The sequence below is a fragment of the Mytilus edulis genome, chromosome 10 (genome assembly GCF_963676685.1).
Source record: "Mytilus edulis chromosome 10, xbMytEdul2.2, whole genome shotgun sequence".
Lineage (NCBI taxonomy): Eukaryota > Metazoa > Mollusca > Bivalvia > Mytilida > Mytilidae > Mytilus > Mytilus edulis.
Genome location: NC_092353.1, coordinates 43426256 through 43449488, shown reverse-complemented (window position 1 = coordinate 43449488; position 23233 = coordinate 43426256). Strand labels below are relative to the sequence as shown.

The window sequence follows — 23233 nt, the reverse complement described above, 5'->3', positions numbered from 1 at the left end:
TTAACTGCTATAACTTTTTATACTTTAATCCATGTTTTTCTTGATGTTGAAGTTGAGCCTGAAGATTTGAACATTCATATTTTTTATGTCTTCATTGTGTGTGTTGCACATTTCCCTCATTTGTTCAATTAGTTTTCTTTCTGGTGTTTTTTTTTATAAACGTCCTTTTTTTTTGTAAAAAAATAAGCCTGTGTTCTTTTAGGAGTGCTTTACTCTGTTCTTATTTTTCAATTTTTGTTTGTATTAAATCTGTCTGCAATATTATCTCGACTTTTCTACTGACAAAATTTTATGACGTTGTGACTCAATATAGTGTTTTACAAGACCTCTTGGTCCGCAACTGCATCTACTGAGTCCTCCAAACGAATAATGTTGTTAACAGTGCAATCCACGATGATTACTAGTAGCTTGTTTATATTTATAGGTTTTGCCTTTTTATCTTAACGCAATGTTAATAAATATGCGTTGTTTTTTAATGAAGTGTAACGGATTGTCAATAAAGCTGAAAAGGGAATTTTGTCGTTTTGAAAATTTTCTAGGTTTGTTTGGTTTTATATTATAGGTTAAACACATTGATATCATCGTTTCCGTCTGTATAAGGATGGCGGGTTTTTTTGTGTCGATCGAACCAGTAATTTAAATGATTCACCCTTATTTCACTTTCAATATAATTATTTATTTAACTGAACATGTCTAGTAAATTCGCAACCCAGTCCTATGAATACGATTCAATGAGGTTAAATATGCATTGCAAGTTGATGTTGAAGATAGTTGTGTTACTATTTTTTCTTATTTTGACAACTTTTGTTCAAACTGACAGCTTGGGACAAAACATTCTTTTAAAATGCCACTTTTATTGATACTTGAAACTAAATGAAATTGTATTTAAAACTTTTGTCTAAATCGTACTTGATGCCTCTTAAAAGAACTCGTTGGCTTTTGTTTTACAATTTAAAAAGGGATTGATACTGGGGAATGCTATTATCTGTACCGAAACTAAAGTACAAAAGTAGTTGTTCATGTTTAAATTAAAAATATCCCAGTAATATAGGTAAAGTTTGACAAAACGCCACAATATATATATATATATATATATAGACATGGCTGCTATCTACATCCGTGAAATGATAGTCACATCTGTTATTTAAAATTTATACTATGTTAATTTATTTGTATATGTCTCTGTACCATTGTACTTTGGTTTACGAGAATAAAGATATATATATATATAGTAGCTCAGTCAACTATCTAATCTTAGAATTACAACATTCAATGACAATAAATAACATAAGTATACCAAATAAGCCGATATCTAAGTGTGACTACAAACAATTTTTACAAATCTAAATTTAGGCGATAAACACAATTTACCAAAAAATCCCAACATATTTAACAAAATTACGTCACTATTAAGCTTGCCTTTTTTTTATTTTCCAAAGTGAAGGTTAGTGAAAAGCATGCATTTAAAATGCACGCTTTTCACTAACCTTTAATTTTAGTAATTAGCACTAGCCTATGCACCATTAGTAACGAGTAAGTAGCTATTATTGCATTTGTTCTTCTACTAGGGCAAATAGTACATCTTATTCATATCATATCTCGGTTTTCATTTTGTTCAATGACGTACGTGACAGCTACGAAGATATGACGGCCAATATGACATTATTTTAGCAGCAAATATAGATCTAAAATCAATCTTTTTTTTTATAACTTTCGAAATTAGTAGCACACTTTATAAAACTAAATCATACATTTCATAACCTGTCTTTAAAAAGTTAGGATTTTGGAATCTTTATAATAAATAAATGAATTTCCTTTACAAAAAAACATGAAAAACAAATGAAAAAGGTAGAAATATCTTCCAATCACGACTTCATGATTACTTTATCAGTATAGTATAATAATAACTCATTTATCATAAAAGGGCCTTTCCATAGTTTTTTCATGTCAACTTCCTTGACTAATGTTAGTTATTATTTTTAAATATATTTATTTATACCTGTAAAAATTAAATTGGTCACAAAATATATGATAGGACATTTTATATAAAGCAGTAATTATCAGATATATCTTTATAGACGGCTTATTTGGTAGTTTGTCCATTCATCCGTAAAGATACATATCGGATAATTGCTGCTTTATATAAAATTATAGATAATATTTTACAACTGTTCGATTCTGTTTGTTTAATCTCTAAAACTTTTCATTTATAAATGTTAACAACGATTTTTTTTAAATTACATTTATTTCTTGTCACACGATAGGATTTCCAGTTTAAGGTAATTGAAAATTTAAAATACGAGGGTAATTTTTAATGACTAATTTTGAGAAGACTTAAAATCTTTTATTTTTATATCAAGGATATTATTCAGTTTTCTCGTGATATAAGGACATGCACTGTTTTGGCAAAAATCACTGAACTATACACCATACATATAGATGGAAATATATGTTCAAGATAAAACTTGGCTAGAACGTTTATTTCACTCTCTATCTATAAATGTATGTGTTCCAGACCATATAGGACTTTAAAAAAAAAAAACGCATACGGACTTCCTGATATTATGAGGTTGGTCAAGTTATTAGATACAAATTTATATCGCAGATCAACGTAACTTATAGGAACACTAGCTGTCAAATTTATGTTCACCGATTTGACTCAATTCTCATATTAGATTTATAACAATGTAAATCATTTATACGAATTATAAAAAAATATAAAATATAAATATATACCGAGCATGGGATCGATAATATGTAGCTTCGTTTCTTATGTATTTTAGTCAAGACGCCATCTAATCAACTGTTGAGTTGACCCCCAAAGACCTCCAATTGCCATACACGCGAACGCGTGACGCGATATAAACACAACAAAAGATATAAATAGATAGCAGACTCGTGCATTTAGATTTTTCTAGGTCTGTATAATTTCATATTATAGCCTAAAAATATATATAAATCATCGTTTATAACTGTATAAGAGTGCATTTCTTTCTAACCAACATTTTATAAACGTTGTGTCGCGTTTGTTGTTGTTTTCTAAATGCTACAGAAGGAGAAACAAATACATCGTTCAATAAGTCTTACTGACCCTGTTTGAACTTTTAATAATTCATGCACATGTTGTTACGAAACTAATATTTGTTTTGGTCACTTATTTTTTTTACGCTTTGTTGACGTGTTTTTCAAACAATATATCCTTGCATCTCCACAAAACTCATATCATTTACAACAAATCATTCATTTTTATGTATAATATCACCGAATCTGTGACAAAGCACTTTTAGGGATGATCACAGTCATTCAGCCATATTTTTTTTCATCAAAAGCCGTCTTAATTTAAATGTTAACCAGTATGATGACGTTGAATTCGCATTGGATATTTCGATCTCTTCAAAACCTTCAATTGTTTGTCTTACTATAAACAGGGGTCAATATATGCCACTGCCTGCAAAAGATTGGGTTATATGTATGTACGTAGCTCTATTGAATTTTGATATTTTATTCCTTATCCTACAATTTACGCCCTTCATTCTGTAAAACCCGTTTTGAAGAACCTATATATACTTGCTAGATTTTTATATTCAATTGGTTTACTGGTTCCGTTTCGAATAGGGAAATAATTCTAACACTCATAATTATAGACAGAAACGCTAGCTCCCTGTACACAAGACAGATAAAATGTTTAGCTTAGCGCAACTAGATAGGACCTCAAAGGTCGACCGCTGAACAGTGGGGGCAAGCATTGACACTACATTTAAGGATGATATACAGCTCTGAATTTGGATTGTGATTACTAGTAAAAATTTGACACAGCATAGGTTTCTGAGACAAAATGAATTTGGTCATAAACTGACAAATTTGAAATTGGACAGTAAAAACCATTATGGTCAAATATCTAGAATCTAAATACACAGTTATATTCATCATATCCTAGAACACCAATCATTCATTATTTTCATAAATTGATGGACAATATGAGCTACGCAATTGTATACAAGGTATTAATATGTGTTTATGGCACTCTTTTCCTGAACATTTAGGGCCGTAGCTCCAAGTTCAATCCCAACCTTCCTTTTATGGTATGGAACCGCTCCTAGAGCCTCAGTCTGAGTTAAAAAAAAATTATCATGGCCGAGTGAGGATACAAAACGCAGCTACGTATATAGCCTTTCATGTAAACGCCTGTTCTTGGTCCTTTGTAACCACAAACATTTACATAATGAATGAATAATTTATTTATGGTTCGTTTCAGAGAACCGAGCTAAGTTTAAACATGAAAAACATAACGTATCTTCCAATCAGGTAAAGTTCTGCCACGTCACGTGATATCAGTGGGCCGATATCAGTAACATTTCTGTTTGACGAACTATGTTTTATTTTAGGTAAGTCTTTCGTATTCTGTCCTTTATGATGTAATATTCTCTGAAAAATAAAGTTTTAAAATATTTCAGCATATGTCTCGTGTATCTTAAATAATTTTGCGCATTTTATATTCTGAATAACATTACCCAAGATATACCAAACTGTACAAACAAGCACTACGTACGTCTACGAACTATTCATTGGCTTTATTAATAAAAAATAATTTAACATAGCCGATATGTTTACCTAGTTGCTATGGTTTGTGTTGGATCAGTCATATTTTTGAAATCCATAATGTCTATTGGAGTTATATCTATTTATAGTCTGTAACATTATCTATTAATAATTTAAAAATTCCAATATAGAGAAAATGTTTTAAAATAGTACGGGGGGTTTTCCTTTTTATATTTTTGAATATTTTGAAGAACGTAACACAAGAAGTAGGACGAAAGACCGTCTAAACCTTGACCCAAATAAAGAAAATGATCAGATATATAAAGTACCACCAACGACCATGAAATAAAACACTGATAGTAAACATAGAGCAACCGTATGTGACTAACTAGGTCGAATCGCTACTTCGAATTGCTCCTTCTTTCTATTTATAAAATAACTAAATATAGTTGACCTTAGGAAATTTTCGAACTGAAAAAAAAAAAATGAATCATCGGAAATTTGATATTCTGATTACATATATTCTAGATAGTTTTTTTTTCCCATCTATCCCAAAAATTATATCTGAGAGTTTATTGTGTATTCAACGGGAACAATCGTTCCGTATGGAACTCGGACGACTGTTACTCTTTTACGGAAACAAAATTTGTATAGTAGGTTAAATCTATTTTTATATATATATAAGTAAAAGATATAGGGTTAGTCGCGATGTCATTCCTTAGAACTTCTTTATTGTTAATTGCATGACTGCTGGGTCACATTTACTTACTAGTATTATCTTTGTTTGTGTTGTTCACCCAATTTTTACGGATATATAAACAACTGTCTTATAAATGGGTGGTTAAGCTTGCTATAAAACCAGGTTTAACGCCCCATTTTCTACGGAAAATACATTTACTAAGTCCCTTTTTTTCTTTATAAGCGAATAAGTCATCCGGCATGGTGTTAAAAAATATTTGGGTCTTACCAGGTAAATACTATATCGCTCTGCTATTAATCCAAAATTTAAGAAAAAGTATTCCGTTCACGTCGACTGTCGTCATATGACATACCTATTGAACATTCATGATGTAATGTTTGATCAACCAATAAAACACTGTATGCTATTTATAGTCGATCGTATATATAGATCAAGGAATTCCATAGTTATATTAATAGCATTTATACTGCACTCGTTCTATTTGAGCATTCAAAATGCGTTGCCTGTATATTTCTATGTCATATACAGTCACTGACCTGATATCACTTTACCTCATGAATATTTAAATAGAAATTGCCGAAATAATATTGAATTATTCATACGACCTCTTCAACCTGTTCTTGTTTCAATGCATACAACGATGCGTGGAACGACTCAACATTGTTTCTTTTTCAATTATTGGAAAAAACATATTTAATTTATTTGCAACCTATAAATCATTATGTTTTATGCTTATGGTTGATATTTAAGTCCATACTCAAACGATTTCGTTCACCATCGAGTGGTGGTTTCAACAGGTAAATGTAAATTTCATTGTGTTGTATATTTCTCCGCGAGCATGATGTGAGGCCTTTTTAAAGGGTATTTCCCCCAATATTTAAATCAAATAAATAACCTTAACGCATCAAACAACAATTGAAAATGTTTTTTTTAGATTGCAGTATAAAGACAATAATAGCACAGCCTCGCATTTCCCCGTTTCTAAGCCTCATCCTTTATGTCGGTGATTTAGAGACAGTTTAACTTACGCGTCAAACGTTAACACTACTTTTAACGCCGTTTCCATTCACATTGTTAACGTCATCATATCTTCTGTTAACGTTGTTCTATTGTTATGTATCATGTTACTATATTGAGTTGAGATTATACGATCAAACGAACCAGACGTTGTTTTACTGCCTGTCCAGACTTTAAGTTAACCCATCCGTCACATTGGTGCCGTGACCAGGATGTGACGGATGGGTTAACTGATAGTGTTAGAAGCACATGAGAACACACTACATTCAGGTATAAATATCACTCTAGCATACAGAAACAAACATTTTGGATTCCGAAATTAAGACAGTGCGTGAAATCTATATTGATGAAATGTGTAACGTGCCGAAAAGTAATCGGAAAATCTTATCCCGCACCAGAAATTACACCATCACATCTTATACATGGACGTAGGATAACAACTTTACCGTATGTATCGTCAAATAGTGCTATTGACAATCTAAATGTATGTGAATTAACACACACAAACTTGAACAATCAAGCGATACGACAGAGACAATTGATTGAGAACTTCTGGACAAGATGGAAAGGAGAATATCTTACTTCATTGCGAGAATATCACCAAAGAGCTGGAGTCGACGTTCGGAAGATTAAAGAAGGCGATGTCGTTCAGATACACGACGAATCGAAGCGCGTGCATTGGAAACTTGGAGTTGTGCAGGACACTATTAAAGGCAAGGACGGTTTAGTTCGCGTTGCTATGGTGCGTACCAATTCAGGAGTTACAAATCGACCCGTGACGAAACTCTACCCATTAGAAGTCAACAGCATGGAATGTTATCTGAGACGAAGTGAACGAAGAAACTAACGTGTGTGAACAGACTTGTTAATTTTTCTTATTTGTGAAAAGACTGTCAAATTCAAAGAGTTTTTTACGTAATCTAATAATTTAATATTTTTTTAATTATTTGTGAGATCAATCTATTTTTTGTTCTTTCCGCATGCCACTATATATCACAGCTAATGGACATTGCATCTGGTGGCCCCGAGTATGTCGGTGATTTAGAGACAGTTTAACTTACGCGTCAAACGTTAACACTACTTTTAACGCCGTTTCCATTCACATTGTTAACGTCATCATATCTTCTGTTAACGTTGTTCTATTGTTATGTATCATGTTACTATATTGAGTTGAGATTATACGATCAAACGAACCAGACGTTGTTTTACTGCCTGTCCAGACTTTAAGTTAACCCATCCGTCACACTTATATTGTTGATATGTCAAGTCAATGCACTTTTATTGTCTATAGAAACTACATATATATCGAAAGAAACATCGGTGATGTATAATTTAGCGTACACAATGATCCTTGACACGTGGGTTTTTTGTTCTATTTAGAATGCATTATGACGTCACGATTTTTATTGAAAAAGCAAGCATAGTACGTACCGATTATCAGGTTGTCTGCATTTTGATATCGTAAAATATCAGCTGCGAGACATAATATGAAGCTTTTTGTCGAGTAAGCGCAGCGAACGAGATCAAAAAGCCTTCATATTATGTCGAGCAGCTGATACATGTATGTACCGATTATCAGGTTGTCTGCATGTTGATATCGTAAAATATCAGCTGCGAGACATAATTTGAAGCTTTTTGTCGAGTAAGCGCAGTGAACGAGATCAAAAAGCCTTGATATTATGTCGAGCAGCTGATATTTTACAATATTAATATGCCAATAACCTGATAATCGATTTATCGGTCTGTATTTGCGTCTTTTGGAAGTATTGTCTTAGTTTCACCAGCAACCGGAAGTTGACTTGATAAGTTCGGGTCAAACTTATCAACGTCGGTTCAAACATTATGACGTCGCTGATATGTCCGGGTCAAAGTTATTAAGGCCAGGTCAACGTATTTGACGTCACAAAGCCGTGATATGGAGTTTTATTAAGAGTTGAGCAGATTGATATAGACAGTTGGACGACCGATAATTTACAATATTAATATGCCGATAACCTGATAATCGATTTATCGGGCTGTATTTGCGTCTTTTGGATGTGTCTTAGTTATACCAGCAACCGGAAGTTGACTTGATAAGTTCGGGTCAAACTTATCAACGTCGGTTCAAACATTATGACGTCGCTGATATGTCCAGGTCAAAGTTATTAAGGCCAGGTCAACGTATTTGACGTCACAAAGCCGTGATATGGAGTTTTATTAAGAGCTGAGCCGATTGATATCGACAGTTGGACGACCGATAAGAAAACATATCAGCCGTACGAAAACATATGATCTGACTATATATGTGTGGTATCTTTTATGAGTACTAGAACACACCCGTGATATCGCGGGTCCGTGACTGAATTAAAGTATATAACTATGCGCAAGCATTATTTTGGTATTAGTATTGTCATCTGATAAATTCATGCCGATTATAAGATACACAGTTTTCTCTGCTTTCAAATCTTTCTGTTTGAACCCGTCGAACTTGAACTTATCAATTATTGGTAATATTAATTATTTGGAAAACAAAAGGTCCTGGAATGGAGTATTTTTTAATCAAAAGCATTGTCCTATATTAGTTATAAATAAAGTTGAATTCTTTGATTCGCTGTTTTACGTCATGCCCGCTAACAAATTGAGAAAACTGTACCTATACGCCTTATTTTTAGTCCAGATTTTTAGTATTCGTATTGTTATCTTAGAAAGTCTTACTGATTAAAATAATACAATAGGTAACAATTCGACAATTTAGTAGTGTCAACCCTGTGATTATGACCCGTGTATATAGCATATTAATCCTGAATACACCGTTTGTTGGTGCGCCTGTCAGATGCGGAACGTACAGATAAGGTTATAGGTAACAGGTGATTGAGGTGAATATACTATTGATATCGGTATCGGACTCGAACCGGAACTTCTTAATTATTGGCAATATTAATTACGTGGAAAACAAAAGGGCCTGGAGTGGTGTAATTTTTAATCTACACCTTAGTACTATATTAGTTATATATAAAGTTGAATTCTTTGATTCATCGTTTTTACGTGATGACGGCTGACAAATTGGACCTCGTAATTTTAGTATTATAGATATGTATTAACCTGTTCAATACATGTAAAAATTAACTCAAATTTTTCTTGGTTTTCGCACAATTAACTTTAATATAAGTAAATAGAAATATATGAAATTTAAACACAAGGTTTATGACCACAAAAGCAAGGTTGGGATGATTTTGGGAGTTTTGGTCCCAACAGTTTAGGAATTTGGGGCCAAAATTAAACTTTGTTTTAATTCATAAAAAAATGAGTTATTGTGGTTCTTTGATATGCCGAATCTAACCGTGTATTTAGATTCTTAATTTTTGGTCCCGTTTTCAAATTGGTCTACATTAAGGTCCAAATGTTCCAAAATTAAACTTAGTTTGATTTTAAAAAAAATTGAATTCTTGGGGTTCTTTGATATGCTGAATCTAAACGTGTACTTAGATTTTTTTTATTATGGGCCCAGTTTTCAAGTTGGTCCAAAATTAAACTTTTTAATAAAAGAGATTTATAATTGTTATAAATGGTGACTAGAACTTAACATGAAAAAAAGAAAAGAAAAGTGAAAACTTTTATTAACACAGGGAGGATATCAAAGGAAAAATTTCACAGGTACTTGTTTCTATTCATATGTATAGTCGACCTTCCCATGAATAGAAACAAGTACCTGTGGAAAATTCACATTTAATGGTCAACTTATTAAATGAAAGTAAAGTCTTAAGACATTTTAATTTAAACTGAAATTGTTCTTCTCCTTGGGTCGTCTTGATTGACATATAAAATTTGTTGTTGTTGTACAGGCGGAAACCCAGTTGAAATTTGAAATTAAACTAAAGAAACGGAACCCTTTGACTGAGAAGGTAAACAAGACGAAGTTGGTAAATTTGAATTGTTTAAATCTGTTTCTATCGGCTTTAAAAGATTAATTATTGTGCCTAATTTAATATTTTATTGTCGAGCCTTCGAATTTTGACGAAAAAACGAGACTGCGATCCTACATTCCGTCGTCGACGTTGTCAGCGGCGTCCACAAATATTCACTCTGTGGTTAAAGTTTTTGAAATTTTTATATCTTTCTTAAACTATCTTGGATTTCTACCAAACTTGGACAGAAGCTTGTTTATCATCATAAGATAGTATCCAGAAATAATGTTTGTACAAAAATCCGGTGTATCCGTATTTTACTTATACACGGACTTGGTTTTTCTGCCAGTAAATGATTACATTCACTCTGGCCGAGTTCACTTGAAACTCTACAATCGACTTCAGAGTTAATAGATTATCACGTGAACGCACTAGAGTTAATATTCGGAACAACTCTGAGTAACTCTAGGGTCGAGTTCACTTGAAACTCTCGAGTTAACTTTACTTACTCGGGTTTCAACAAAACGATTTTACTTGAACCACTCGAGTTAACTCCTCGTACCCTGGTTTTAACCCTAACCGAGCCAGGGTTAAACTCGAGAAACTCTTGTATGACGTCAAACCAATGAGAATATTTTTATTTTTGATGCTTGTTCAGGGCCTTACCCTAGAGTTGCAGTTAGAGTTGTTCCGAATATCAACTCTAGTGAGTTCACGTGATAATCTAATAACCATGAAGTCGATTGAAGAGTTTTAAGTGAACTCGGCATGTGGTAAGGCCCTGACCAAGCATAAAAAATAAAATATTCTCATTGGTTTGACGTCATTCAAGAGTTTCTCGAGTTTAACCCTGGCTCGGTGAGGGTTAGAACCAGGGTACGAGGGGTTAACTCGAATGGTTCAAGTAAAATCGTTTTGTTGAAAACCGAGTAAGTAAAGTTAACCCGAGTTAGTATTTAGTCAACTCGAGAGTTTCAAGTGAAATCGACCTCTGTGGTTAAAATGTACGTGTGAACGAGGCATTAAACCGGTTCTTTTAATGTTGTATAGTGTACTGAACGCACTTGCTTGATCGAAAAAAAATGCACTTCAAAATAACAAGCAAGAAACAGAAAATGCATTTAAAAATTGCCAAGAAGAACAATTCTAAGTATATGTATACGATTAAGGTATTCAGAATTATAGATTTTCCAAACCTGTTTAACTGTTAACGTTATACTGGTATGTAATTAACAGTGATTAAAATAAGAACATTTCTGACTTTTGTTACAATACTTTATATAGGTCTACTGGATTATTGTACAATTCACAAAAAGAATTGTACTTAAGACCCATAATCATTTATCAATAACAATCATGGCAATTTACATATTGAAAAAAAATGAAAATATAGGAATGTTTTTAAAAGGAAATTGGCTTATTTGAAAAGTCTTAACTCTTGTTTATAATCTGCCATAGGCATTAACCATTTAAATGTGTTAAGACAGATAATAAAGAAAAGAATGGGCTCTTATCTCAAATTTATTTTTAAACAGATAGACTTGCAACACACAAATTATAAGTAGCAGGATACTCTTAATTGCTATGGGGTAGCTATATTTTTTTATGTTATTAAAATTATTTTATAAATTTTTAATTTCAGAAAAAACTAACTCCTGAAAGAAAAAGCTTTGATAACATGGTGGTTTATGTAGAACCTCCCGTAGATAATGGGGACGATCGTTCTCATTTGCCTCAGGCATCGAGATCTGGAATTATCTCTTCAAAAGATTCTGATCCAATACAATTGTCTTCAAAAGTTGAATGTGTTAGTCCACACAAATCTGAATTAATGGAATCATCTGAAATCCACGCGAAGCGCACATCACTACCATGCCAACAAGAAGAAGAAATCAATATAATGGTCATGTCATTACGTTATTTTAAAGAGCAGGAAGACAGGAGTAGTCGACTGCAATTACAGGATAAAAGCAAAAAAAGCATTAATACTCATAAAAAAAGAGGTTCCATTTCTGTCGATGAGCATAAATCACTTAACGACAGGATATCTGGGTTTCTTTTCATAATCACTACTATTTTGTCAATTATTACACACCAATGGCAAAGTTGCTTAGAGAAGTGTAAAGATCACCAGAGGCATACACATATTTGCTCTAGGAAGCGTAAAAACGAGCATACAAGTACATGTCATAGCTTCTGTCATGACTGTGGTCATAATTCCTCAAAAAGTCATTTATGCAAGTGTAAGTGCTGTAGAGATGTTATTGGAGAACTATTTAATTGCTTGCAGAAATATTTAGTCTTTATGCATTTTACTAGAAGGGACTTTGCACTACTGTGTGGTTATGTGACCTGCAATGCGGGACAGTTACTTTGTGTCAATAATGTGCCTAAACCTAAACGTTCATTAGTCAGAGACCTAATTAATGGAAACAACAAAAACAATGACAATTGTAAAGATTGTCAAAGAAAAAGCCCTAAGATTTCACCTATTCCCTTACTTGTTGGACAAGTGAAACATACAGTAAATAAATACTTCTTATATTTTTATTTCCTTTCATTCGTTATCAAACTTTTTTTTATATCATCAATACTTTTGGTAAAGGTATCTTACATCCAGAGTCTCAAAAATAGAAATGAAAGAAGACAAAAATATACAATATATGTTTCTAGTTTGGTTCTAGTTTTATATTCCTTAAATAGAGGCTATCTTCCTGAAAGACAAAATAGAAAAATAAAAAACAAGGAAAAATCATCTTTGTTAGAAAAGTTTGAACATGACTCCAGATATAGAGATTGGGGAAAAGGGCAGTCTACAGTTATATTTAGCAAAGATAAACTAATGGATTTAATAAGGGAACTTCAAATGAACTATAAATCCAAAAATATCAAAGGATTTCTTTACAGCATAATCAACCATATTGGATTAGCTAGAAACATTGATATTCTATCGTATCCAGTAATTAGAAATGACATGACAAGTGAATTAATGAGAATCGCATCTCTACATAACTTTCCATATGACAATTCTCCGAGCCTCATACGTCTTGCAGAGTCAGGATTTTACTATGAAGGTAAAGGACGTGAAGTTATTTGTTTTTCTTGTTCTATTAAATTTGATGGTTGGTCACACAAGTCAGTTCCTCTAGAAATCCATAGACAATTATCACCAAACTGTGCTTATTTGAAGGAGAAATTTTCTACATCTCAGTCTGCAATTACAGTGAACCAACTAGAATATTCAGATGCACATATGAATGCTGCCACTGCCATTCTGAACACAGAAATAATAGGTAAAGGATTATATTGCTTATATTTCACCATCTTTTCTTTTATTCCTACTATAAATGTATTAACCACTTTAAAGTAACTTGCTTTTATTAATTAAAACTTTATGCATACAAAGAAATATGAGCTTAAAAAATTCACTCCTGCGTTTGTTTGCAGACTACATTTTTACTTTTGTATTATTACAGAGTCCTGCCATACTCATAATATAAATTAATATTATAAAATCTATTTTATATTTCCTCTTTGCTTAAATTGATAATAATAAAGATAAATATCAGTCTATGAAATTTATTGTAGAGGAGGACTCGCGTCGCCAATGCACAGATACAGCTAGCGCTGCACCAGTAATTTCATCATATTCAGCCCCAGTTGCTTCTAACGGTAATAATGACAGTGGAGTTTTTGGATCATCTCAACCTTCCCAAAGCACCAACTCAACAGATGCTGCTAACCAATTTCAGTACAGCCACATGGTAACATCAGTATTTAAAGATAGTGGATATGCTAGTAGTGGTGGAAATTTCCTATCAAATCAGTCATCATCTAGTTATGGCCCAAATCTAACAAGACCCCAACTACCTTTGGCATCAGAGAGACCAATGTCAAACCAACATAATGATGTTATCCCTGCATCTAGAGACAGTGCAACACCACAAAATAATAGGACGAACACAATAAAGGAGAAATACCCAGAATATATACCTATAGAGAGGAGAAGAGCTACATACAAGAACTGGCCGCAAAACTTGGACTTTCTTCACCCACTTGATCTATCAGAATGTGGATTTTTTTATTCAAGTAAGTGTTGCTTGTAAGATTAACACACTGCATACATGGCATACATAAATAGGTAGTAAAATCCTTCTTCATACTTATCAGATTTGAACCATCATGAACAATCATTGTCCTTTATTTTGCCTTTTTCACTAATTCTGCCAGTATCAGGTTTTGGGATGTGAGGAGAAATTATCAGCAATGTCAAAATGCATGAGGAGATGGAATCAAGCTGATTTTTCTCAGGTGTGAGACTTTATTAAGTGAGTCTGGAAAGACCAGACATAGCATGGTAAACAGATCATCAGATTTTCTGGGTAAAAGTAGTGTAAAATGTCAACCACTCGACACAATGTGAAGTTTTTTTACTCCTTGGCTGTGCTCACTTGTAAAACTAGATTCACATAAGTTGCTCACTACTTTTTTTTTCAATATTTATGTGGAGGAAATCTGATACAGTCTTCAATATAAGCCCAAGAATTTGCATCAAAAAGATGTTGAATAAAAAGTGAACTTATCTCCTGCACCAGTTAGAAAACACAAAATTTTCAAATTAAACTGTCACATCAATTATATTATGTTAGTTCACAGATGCCACATGGTTTCTTTTTCAATTTATAGGTAACAATTGCAAGAAGAGATAAAAAAAAATACACAATACCAATCAAGAAATGTATCTTTTTTTCTTAATATGAGATTTTGATTTTTTTTTTACAAAACTTAATTTTTTCAATAAATTGCAAGATTAAAATATTAAAAAAAACAATATTTAAAAATAATTGGGTTTTCAAATTAATCTTAAAAGTCAGGATAAACAACATCAAAGGATATTTCCAAAATAAGAATTAAACACCAAAAATTAAAAAAAGGGGGGGAGGGTCAACCCCACATGTGCCTGTGCGTTTTCCTAACACTTTGAAAGTTTAACAATTTTGTGTTTTAAACATCTGTTTGTTGTAATAATATCTGTCGCCTTATCAGTATGAAATGATAGATTTATAGCCCTTCTTATCCATTTTATTTTGTGCATGGATGTTGGACTGGATAATCTATTCTTCCAATTGAAATTGAAATGTCCTGCAAAGTGATTGTTCTCAATGCAGTTTCTTTATATTAATGTTTTTTGTCATATTCATGATGACATCCATACCATTTTAAAATATATTAATATTAATTTGATAATTATGATTTAAGTGAAAATTTAAGGGGTCCATTGTTTTCTTTCTAAATTATTTTTATCGATTAGTATTACACACACAATGAAATCATTGAACCCCCTCCCCAACATGTCTGTAGTATGTCTGACAGTATTTGTTAAATCCAGATGTCAGTGTCACATTACAAAAGCAATTTCTGCACAAAGGACAATTATTTTTAAGGGTTGATGAATTTATTTTGTTGGGGAAACAAACGACACCTTTTCATTTTGTATCTACATTGTATATCATGATGAATAGTTGTGATCATGGATGATTCAGATTTTAATTTATAGTTTTTTTTTCAAAAGATTTCGGTGACTGTGTCAGATGTTTCCACTGTGGTATTGGTAAGTATTTTTATTGAGTTTTATTTGAAAAAAATAATAAAAAATATAGGTCACCAATGAATTAAATAATTTATTTCAATTTTAATGCAAAAATATTGGCATTTTTCTTGTTACTTAATATCAACTTCTATAGGTTTCAACCTAGAGTCATCAAAATTTGTAAATGTTTACCTGATTGTGTACTCATATAAATAATGTTTGCATATTTTCTATATACATTTGTATATGAGACTCCTTTCAAAAGCTTTCCTGATGGAGATTTCTTACTTTGGATCATTTTATTTGTTTTAACTAATAGCTCTTGTGAGTCTTTTTGCAAATTTAGAAGAATCTTAGTATAATAACATGTTCATTTGAGTCTTTGCCCCATTTTCTAAGTAGAGAATGTCAAAATTTCCCTAAATAGAATAGTCTCACAGAGGATTCAAGTGGTGATAACAAGAGAGGTGCTAACATCTATTAGACTATGACAATAATGCATTTGTTGGATGTAAATGCTTATTGTATTTAGCACATATAACTATATGTGTGGATTTTTGTTATGTTGTTTCAGGCCTGCGAAACTGGGAATCTGATGACAACCCATGGGTTGAACATGCTCGTTGGTCAAGGAAATGTCCTTACTTACTACAGAGAAAAGGACAAGAGTTTATTGATAGTGTTCTTACAGTACTTGGGATACAAACCGTATGTAGTTTGTCATGCATGAATATAAAAACTAAATTCTATTACTAACAAGCTTTATATTAGGCATTAGGTATTATTGATTCTTTCACAAGGCATAGTAAAACAAGCATGAATTTGGAAAAAAGACTCCATGTAGTGGATTAAAAAATTGAATAAACACAAACAGTGTTACCGACTTAAAAAAATATTTATTTAATCATTAGCTTAGCAGAAAATGTTACCATGAAGTTTTATATTTGCTTTTAATCCAATTCTTTCTCTTTTCGAGAATAATAAATTTCATAGTTTAAACATTGACTTTCTTAAAGCAACTAAAAAGATATGACACCAGTTCTCTATTCCTCTTACCTTGTTAAGTGATTAATATGATGTTATGATTTATGTCCCTTCAACAGTTTTCTTCTTCTTTTCCTTTACTGTAGTACCTGCATGCACATGTAAACTCTAAGCTTTAAGAATAAAAAAATATTTTCAATCCAATCAAGCCAAATAAGCAACATGTTTCAAAAGAGAAACATTACAATTAATATGTTTTTACATTACTTTTTGTTAATCAGGATTCCGAAATAGAACAGCAAGCGGCAAGTGTAGCATCGGAAACAACCATGCAAGCAACATCTGGATTTGTGTCAGGTAACATAAGATGTTCATTTATTGAAAATTGCCAATGTTCATATACCTATTTTCTTACTGCTCGTCAAATCTACTGAATTTTACAAGATTATTAAAAATCCAAATAAACTCAAAATTTCTAAGTAAAGTCTTGTACAAAATTCAGCCATTGTAGCTGCTACTCTTCAATTTTATATTTTGTGAATAAATCAATTATCAATCCATAAACCAAATTTTGTAAGAATCTGTAGATTTGATTAGTTGCAAGAAATAGCATATCAACTGAGGTAGTTTTCAGGTATTCCCCCACACGCGTAACATTTAATAATTGTGTACTTTTTATTATGTGAATAAATTTTAGAAAAAAGAGCGATGTGTTAGAATATTTTATGACTATTAACAGGTTCAGATGTGCGGGATCCTATTGAGCACCATGCAGCACAGTATATCATAAGAGAACAGATATTTGGTGAAAACAAAGACAGACTGGTGAAAAAGACTATGAATCAATTGTTGCAAAACCATGGTAAATAGATTAAATATAGATTCTACCACTCAGTGTATGTAGTAAGATATGATATATCTCCATTTAAAATTTTATCTTTAAATATGAGGCTTGCCTTGTGAATGGAAAAATATTTCATCCAACGAGATAGTGGCATGTGTTGAAATTTATGTCCCTTATGACTTTTTAAGACAAATGTTATCATCACTTGGTGTCAATAGTTTGTTATCCTTTTTCTTTTGTCTGTCTTTCTGTTAGCTTTCAAAAAGATCAAGGACAAAAATATTTCAAATGTCAATTTCTATATTCTGTCTATTTTGATTTATTATATTTTTTTACCATTTTTTTTTTTTAAAGATGAATCATATTTTCAAATTTTTATTGTCTACTCATTAGAATATTTTTTAGACATTAAAAACAGAAACATGCTTCAATTTAGAAAGCAATGTGGGGATAACAGTTAAACATTATATTTGATAAAAAATAAAGATTATCATTTACCTAACGTACTTAACTTGAAAAAATACATTAAGAAAGAAAAATTTCTTTTGATAAAACCCACTATAAACATTTTTTTCTTTTTCAACAGATTGGGAGAAAATAACAAATGACATGTTGGTGAATGCTTTGTTAGAGTCCAAGGACAATATAGAAACTAAAACAGACCCGGATGATCTGTCTGAATTAACAAAATCTAATGATACATCCACAACGAAAACAGAGCAGAAACTTACTACAGAAGCTGAAGACAAACAAGGATCTAATGGTTTGTTTGATAATTTTGTTACAATTTGACTAACTTTGCCCTTAAATTGTAGTGACATGAGTTTTTCTGTATGTTATTCATTATGTATAGGTGTTATTCATCCAGTCAATTGATATTTAAGTTGATTAGGCATCAATGGTGTCCAGCTTAATAATGTTGACATAGTTCATGATACAATTGCAATAGCTTTATATTTGAACTTTGTATATAGTATGACATATACTTATTGTTGGAAAATATGGTGACTGATTAGATTGTCTTTGGTTAACTGCTTTCTCATTTGTATTAAACTATATTATATCTCCTCAGTAAAAAAATATAAGCTTCACGATAAATATTTTCCATCAAGTAAATTGGGAAATAAGTGGATATTTCATAAGTAGTTACATATTAAACAGAAAAATAAAGAGTAAAATTGATAAGTTCAAACTGCTTCAAAACAATGATAAAATTATTTACTCCCAACAGTGGTTATATTAAAGATGATCCATAAAACAATCAAATCTCCAACAAACCAAAAGAGGAAAACAAACACTGTCACTGTGATTAATACAGTGCAACAGATTCACAAAAGTATGGATTCATCTTTATCCTTATTTTGAGAACAGTAGTATATATTTATCTGTATTTTCAGAGGAAGATCCTGGGAAAATTCAAAAGGAAAATGAAGATTTAAAGGACTTGTATACATGTAAAATATGCTTAGATGAAAGAGTTGGCATAACATTTGTGCCGTGTGGGCACTTGGTTACTTGTAAAACCTGTTCTCCGAAAATAAGAAGATGCCCTTTATGTCGCACATTCATTCGTGGAACAATCAAAACTACAATTTGAGTTTCTTTGTATCATAGTTAATCTAGTTTATTTTTGCTGTTTGGAAATTGGATTTTCAGAGTTAAACTGTTTTTGTGTTTATTGCTATACATTATTGTAAATTAATATACATTATAGAATCAATGTTTATAATGATTAAACATATATTTTTTTACTACATTGTACTGCAGAAAAAAATCAGTATACCGAATAAAACTTCAGGTTGCTGTTTTACATTTAGTGCTAGGTCACTTAATCCATTGAAGTATTATGTTTTCTGGTTTGTTTACTGGTTCTTTTTTGTTGTTGGAGTTTTTCAATTTTATGTACCATCAAGCAAAACTTAAATAAAAAAAAACAATAATATGTCAGATGAAACAAATTGCATCAGACAAACTCAGTTCTTTTGTTGTACACAAAACTGGAAAAACATAATATGAAGTACTATAAATTCAATAATTATTGCGAGGTTTTTATTAATGAAAATGGGTGAGAACACACATTCTGATATGTGATACGTATATCTGATTTTCTGTAAATCGTAATAATTAATCTTACACTTTTGTCTATTCTTCAATAGTCACAATAATGCATGCACACAATAATAATAATAATGATAAATTACTGAATTTACAATACTTAATTAGAATCGAACATACTTGTTTTACAGTAGAGTCACACTACAAATTTAAACAATATAAGATTCACAGATATTCAGATTTCTTGATTGGAGAAATCACACCGATTTACAAAATGTTTTAAAAAAACTACCACAATATAATAAAGTTGAATCCACAGAATCAATGATACCAGCAAAATTAGCAGAGAATCGATATGTTCTGGGACATATCAATAAACCTTTTAAATGCTTATACTTTAGTAATATTTTACCTTTTAGATTATTAAAATTTACTGAGAAACTTTTATGAAAAAACAATTCAGTATAAAAGACCCATCTGTACTGTAGATGCATGAAATAAAAATCCAAAGTACATAAATACAATCAAAATTGGTACTCATGGAAGACAGTTTCCACAAAAAAGAAGCATCCTATTGGTATATGATGCACTATTTTCCATTCATTTGTCCATTTGAAACGTTGTGGGTACCCAGACAGACTTTTTCAAATGGTTGTCAAAGAGTCAAAGTTGAAAGAACTATTGCTTATCACAGTCGTTCTTGTCCTAGATTTTACTAACTCTTCTGTATCACACCTAAAAGGAATAATGTCTGCATAGGTTAAAATTTTGAAACTTTGTTTCATTGTTTCAACAGGCAATTTTTTCTTTGAATTTTTCTTATTACAATTTTCATCTCAATCTTAATTTAACTTTTATAGATATACTGATTTATAGAACCTTTAATACGAAAGACTTCTTTTCTTTTTCTGATTGCTACCCACAGAATTAAAAGAATCTATTTTTTTGTGAAAAAAAAATTTAAACAGAAACAACCTCTTAATGCTTTCAGTACATTGAAAATACAACTTTTAAAGAATCCAAACTTACAGTACAGTTTAAAAAGACCACGAAAATAGGGTAAAAGTATTTTCAACATTAAATTTAAACTCTCAAAAGAATTCCAAATTAACATTTTCAATGCAAAAATAAAACCAAAAAAAAAACTAGCCAGTTTAAAGAAAAAAACAAGGCCTACAACTTTAACCAAAGTAATCCAAACCAATCAAACATATACACCTGAAAAATCAGTGCATTATTTGTTGAGAAAGAGGTACTCTCTTACAGTTACTTGTTTATAAGTGTTGCTGTCAAACTAAAGCAGTTCAACTTCATTAAAAAATACTGTGGATTCATTTATTTTCGTGGATTGAGAAAACCTTGCATTTGCATGGGTATTAGATTTCGTGGTGCATACATTCTTTTAGATAATTTGTACTTCATTCAAAACTATGATTTAATTTCGTGGTTCCCTTGTCCCACAAAATCCACAAAAATTGGTATCTAACGAATACTAATGAATCACAATTTATACATTTGTTTTCATCGATTTAACTGTTCAACTGGTCGGAATATTTCATTCTAATTGACCTGTTTTAAAACAGTTTTTTTTCTCTCAGTTGGCCTAAAAGTTCTTAAGACCATGCCATGCAAGACTAAGTATAAGATTTTGCCATCATTTGTCGTCATAGTCCTTCCATCCATCTTTGTTAACATTTAAACATTTTTCTATAAAACTACTTGGCCAAATTTTTCAGCAACTGATTGAAATTGGTTTATATATTTTTTCTCGCCTGCCCTGAAAGTTTAGAAAATGCAAGACACGAAGAGCGGTATACACTAATTTGTAATGCGGGGTTCACACATTGCCGATTATTGCTCCCGTTTGAGATCACACAGCGATACGACACGAAAAGTGAAAAAGTCGGATTAGTATCCTCAATTATCTGGAATGTCCTATTATTGTCTGAACGCAGTCGTTTTAGTTCGTAACAGATTCCTACTGGTCGGGAAGGGTCCGAATAGTTCGGCAAAGCACCCCGACAGTTAGGTGCGTCCCGTAACATTCGGGGAAACTAAAGCGTAACATTCGGGGAAACTAAGCCGATTTTGTCTAGTCGGATTACAATCGTCGTGACAGATTCTGCTGTATCGGATCGAATTCCTAACAATGTTCTGTGTATTCTGGACGGTGTCCTGTGGAACGGGAACGATTTGGAGAAATTTTTCATTACTGTTTTTCTGCCGATTGAGTCCAGATTGCATCCAGATCTTGTAGATTGCGAACCGTTTTTGCCGAAACCGTTCCGAAACAGTCCCGTTATTAATTCGAAATTCGTCAATGATACCCACGTCAGTGTCCCGACAATTACAGAATACAATACGACTGAGACCAGACAAAGCCGTTTGCAATACGATAGAGCGGACCATGATAGGATTACGTACCGACAGTACCTGATCATCCCGAGTATGCCGACAGTTTTCGAACGGATAACTTCCGTCAGCGTCGGTTCACTGTCTTGTCACTATCTGATCTGTGTCGGATTACATTCGGTAGAATCGGGACGCAGTCGTGACAGACTCGGTCGAATTTTACCTGGCGAAAGATCCGCATATACAAATCGGATTAGAAGCGGATTTAGAACGGGATTATCGGGATAAATTCGCTTGGAAACGGTTGAATATCGACGCTTCCTGAAAAATATCTGATTGTTGTCGTGATTAAATTTTTTTTTTTACAAATTTTAATTAAAGTTTGAATTTCCATCCACGATTCATAGGATCTTGATCAGACTTTAAATAAATTTTAATCGGGAATGGTCCTGTAAAGGAAGGCAGAAAAAATCGTGTATGTGTAACCCATGCTTAAAACGCTTTATATTTCATAGGGAAGAGGACCTGGATGGGTCATACCTAGTATAAAGATTACTTACTTATCCACTTCATTCCAGTGTAACATAAGGCCACAACAAACAGCCTCCAGTTCTCTCTGACCTTTGCCATGTACTGGGCCTGACCCCAGGTGTAACACATTGTTTATAATTCTGCTGTAACATTTCTTCGCCGGGTGATTCTTGGTCTCCCTGGTTTTCTTTTTCCTGGTGGTGTCCAGTATAGAGCTGTTTTATGTTTGGGTTGTTGTGACATTCTCAATACATGGCCTAACCATCTAAATCTCCGTTGTTTGATTTCTGCTCTTATGCTCTTAGCATTACATTTCTATAAAAGGCTCTTGCTGCTGATCTTATTTGGCCAGAATATTCTATTGATCTTTCTTATGCAGCTAGTATGGAATGCATCTACCTTTTGAAGGTCACTTACTAAAACACTCCATGTTTCTGAACCATGCATGCAGTAAGACAGATTTTAAATTGCTGATGTAGATTCGCAGGTTGGTCCTCAAATTGTATTTGTTGGACTTCCAGATTGTATGAAGTCATGCAAATGTTACACGTGTCTTAGATAATCTTGCATTTGTATCCTCTCCTGGCTGCCCTTTTATCTTTACTTATGATGCTTCCAAGGCAAGTTAAATCTTGTCCACTCTCAGATCATTGATTGTGACTGTTGATGTATTTCTGGTGTTAAATGACATTACCTTGGTCTTCTTGGCATTTACATTCAGACCAGTCTGCTTTGCA

The 23233-nt window shown here is 32.3% G+C and overlaps 1 protein-coding gene across 6 annotated transcripts in view; it reads left to right on the top strand.

Moving 5' to 3' along the window:
- Window positions 1–19309, top strand: part of LOC139491245 (baculoviral IAP repeat-containing protein 3-like) — a 29512-nt gene extending 10203 nt beyond the window's left edge. For 2 of the 6 annotated variants that reach the window (XM_071278768.1, XM_071278769.1), the window contains 9 exons: window positions 4256–4385; window positions 11783–13433; window positions 13729–14229; window positions 15713–15751; window positions 16305–16438; window positions 16996–17071; window positions 17454–17576; window positions 18145–18321; window positions 18956–19309. In XM_071278768.1, coding sequence (XP_071134869.1) covers window positions 11819–13433; window positions 13729–14229; window positions 15713–15751; window positions 16305–16438; window positions 16996–17071; window positions 17454–17576; window positions 18145–18321; window positions 18956–19155 — 2865 coding nt within the window. In that variant the 5' untranslated portion in view covers window positions 4256–4385; window positions 11783–11818 and the 3' untranslated portion in view covers window positions 19156–19309. Of the gene's footprint in view, window positions 1–2313; window positions 2570–4255; window positions 4386–5003; window positions 5193–11782; window positions 13434–13728; window positions 14230–15712; window positions 15752–16304; window positions 16439–16995; window positions 17072–17453; window positions 17577–18144; window positions 18322–18955 lie in introns of those variants that run through there. The other 4 variants (XM_071278770.1, XM_071278772.1, XM_071278765.1 and 1 more) reach the window with 4 other exon arrangements.
- The last annotated feature ends 3924 nt before the right edge of the window (window positions 19310–23233 follow it).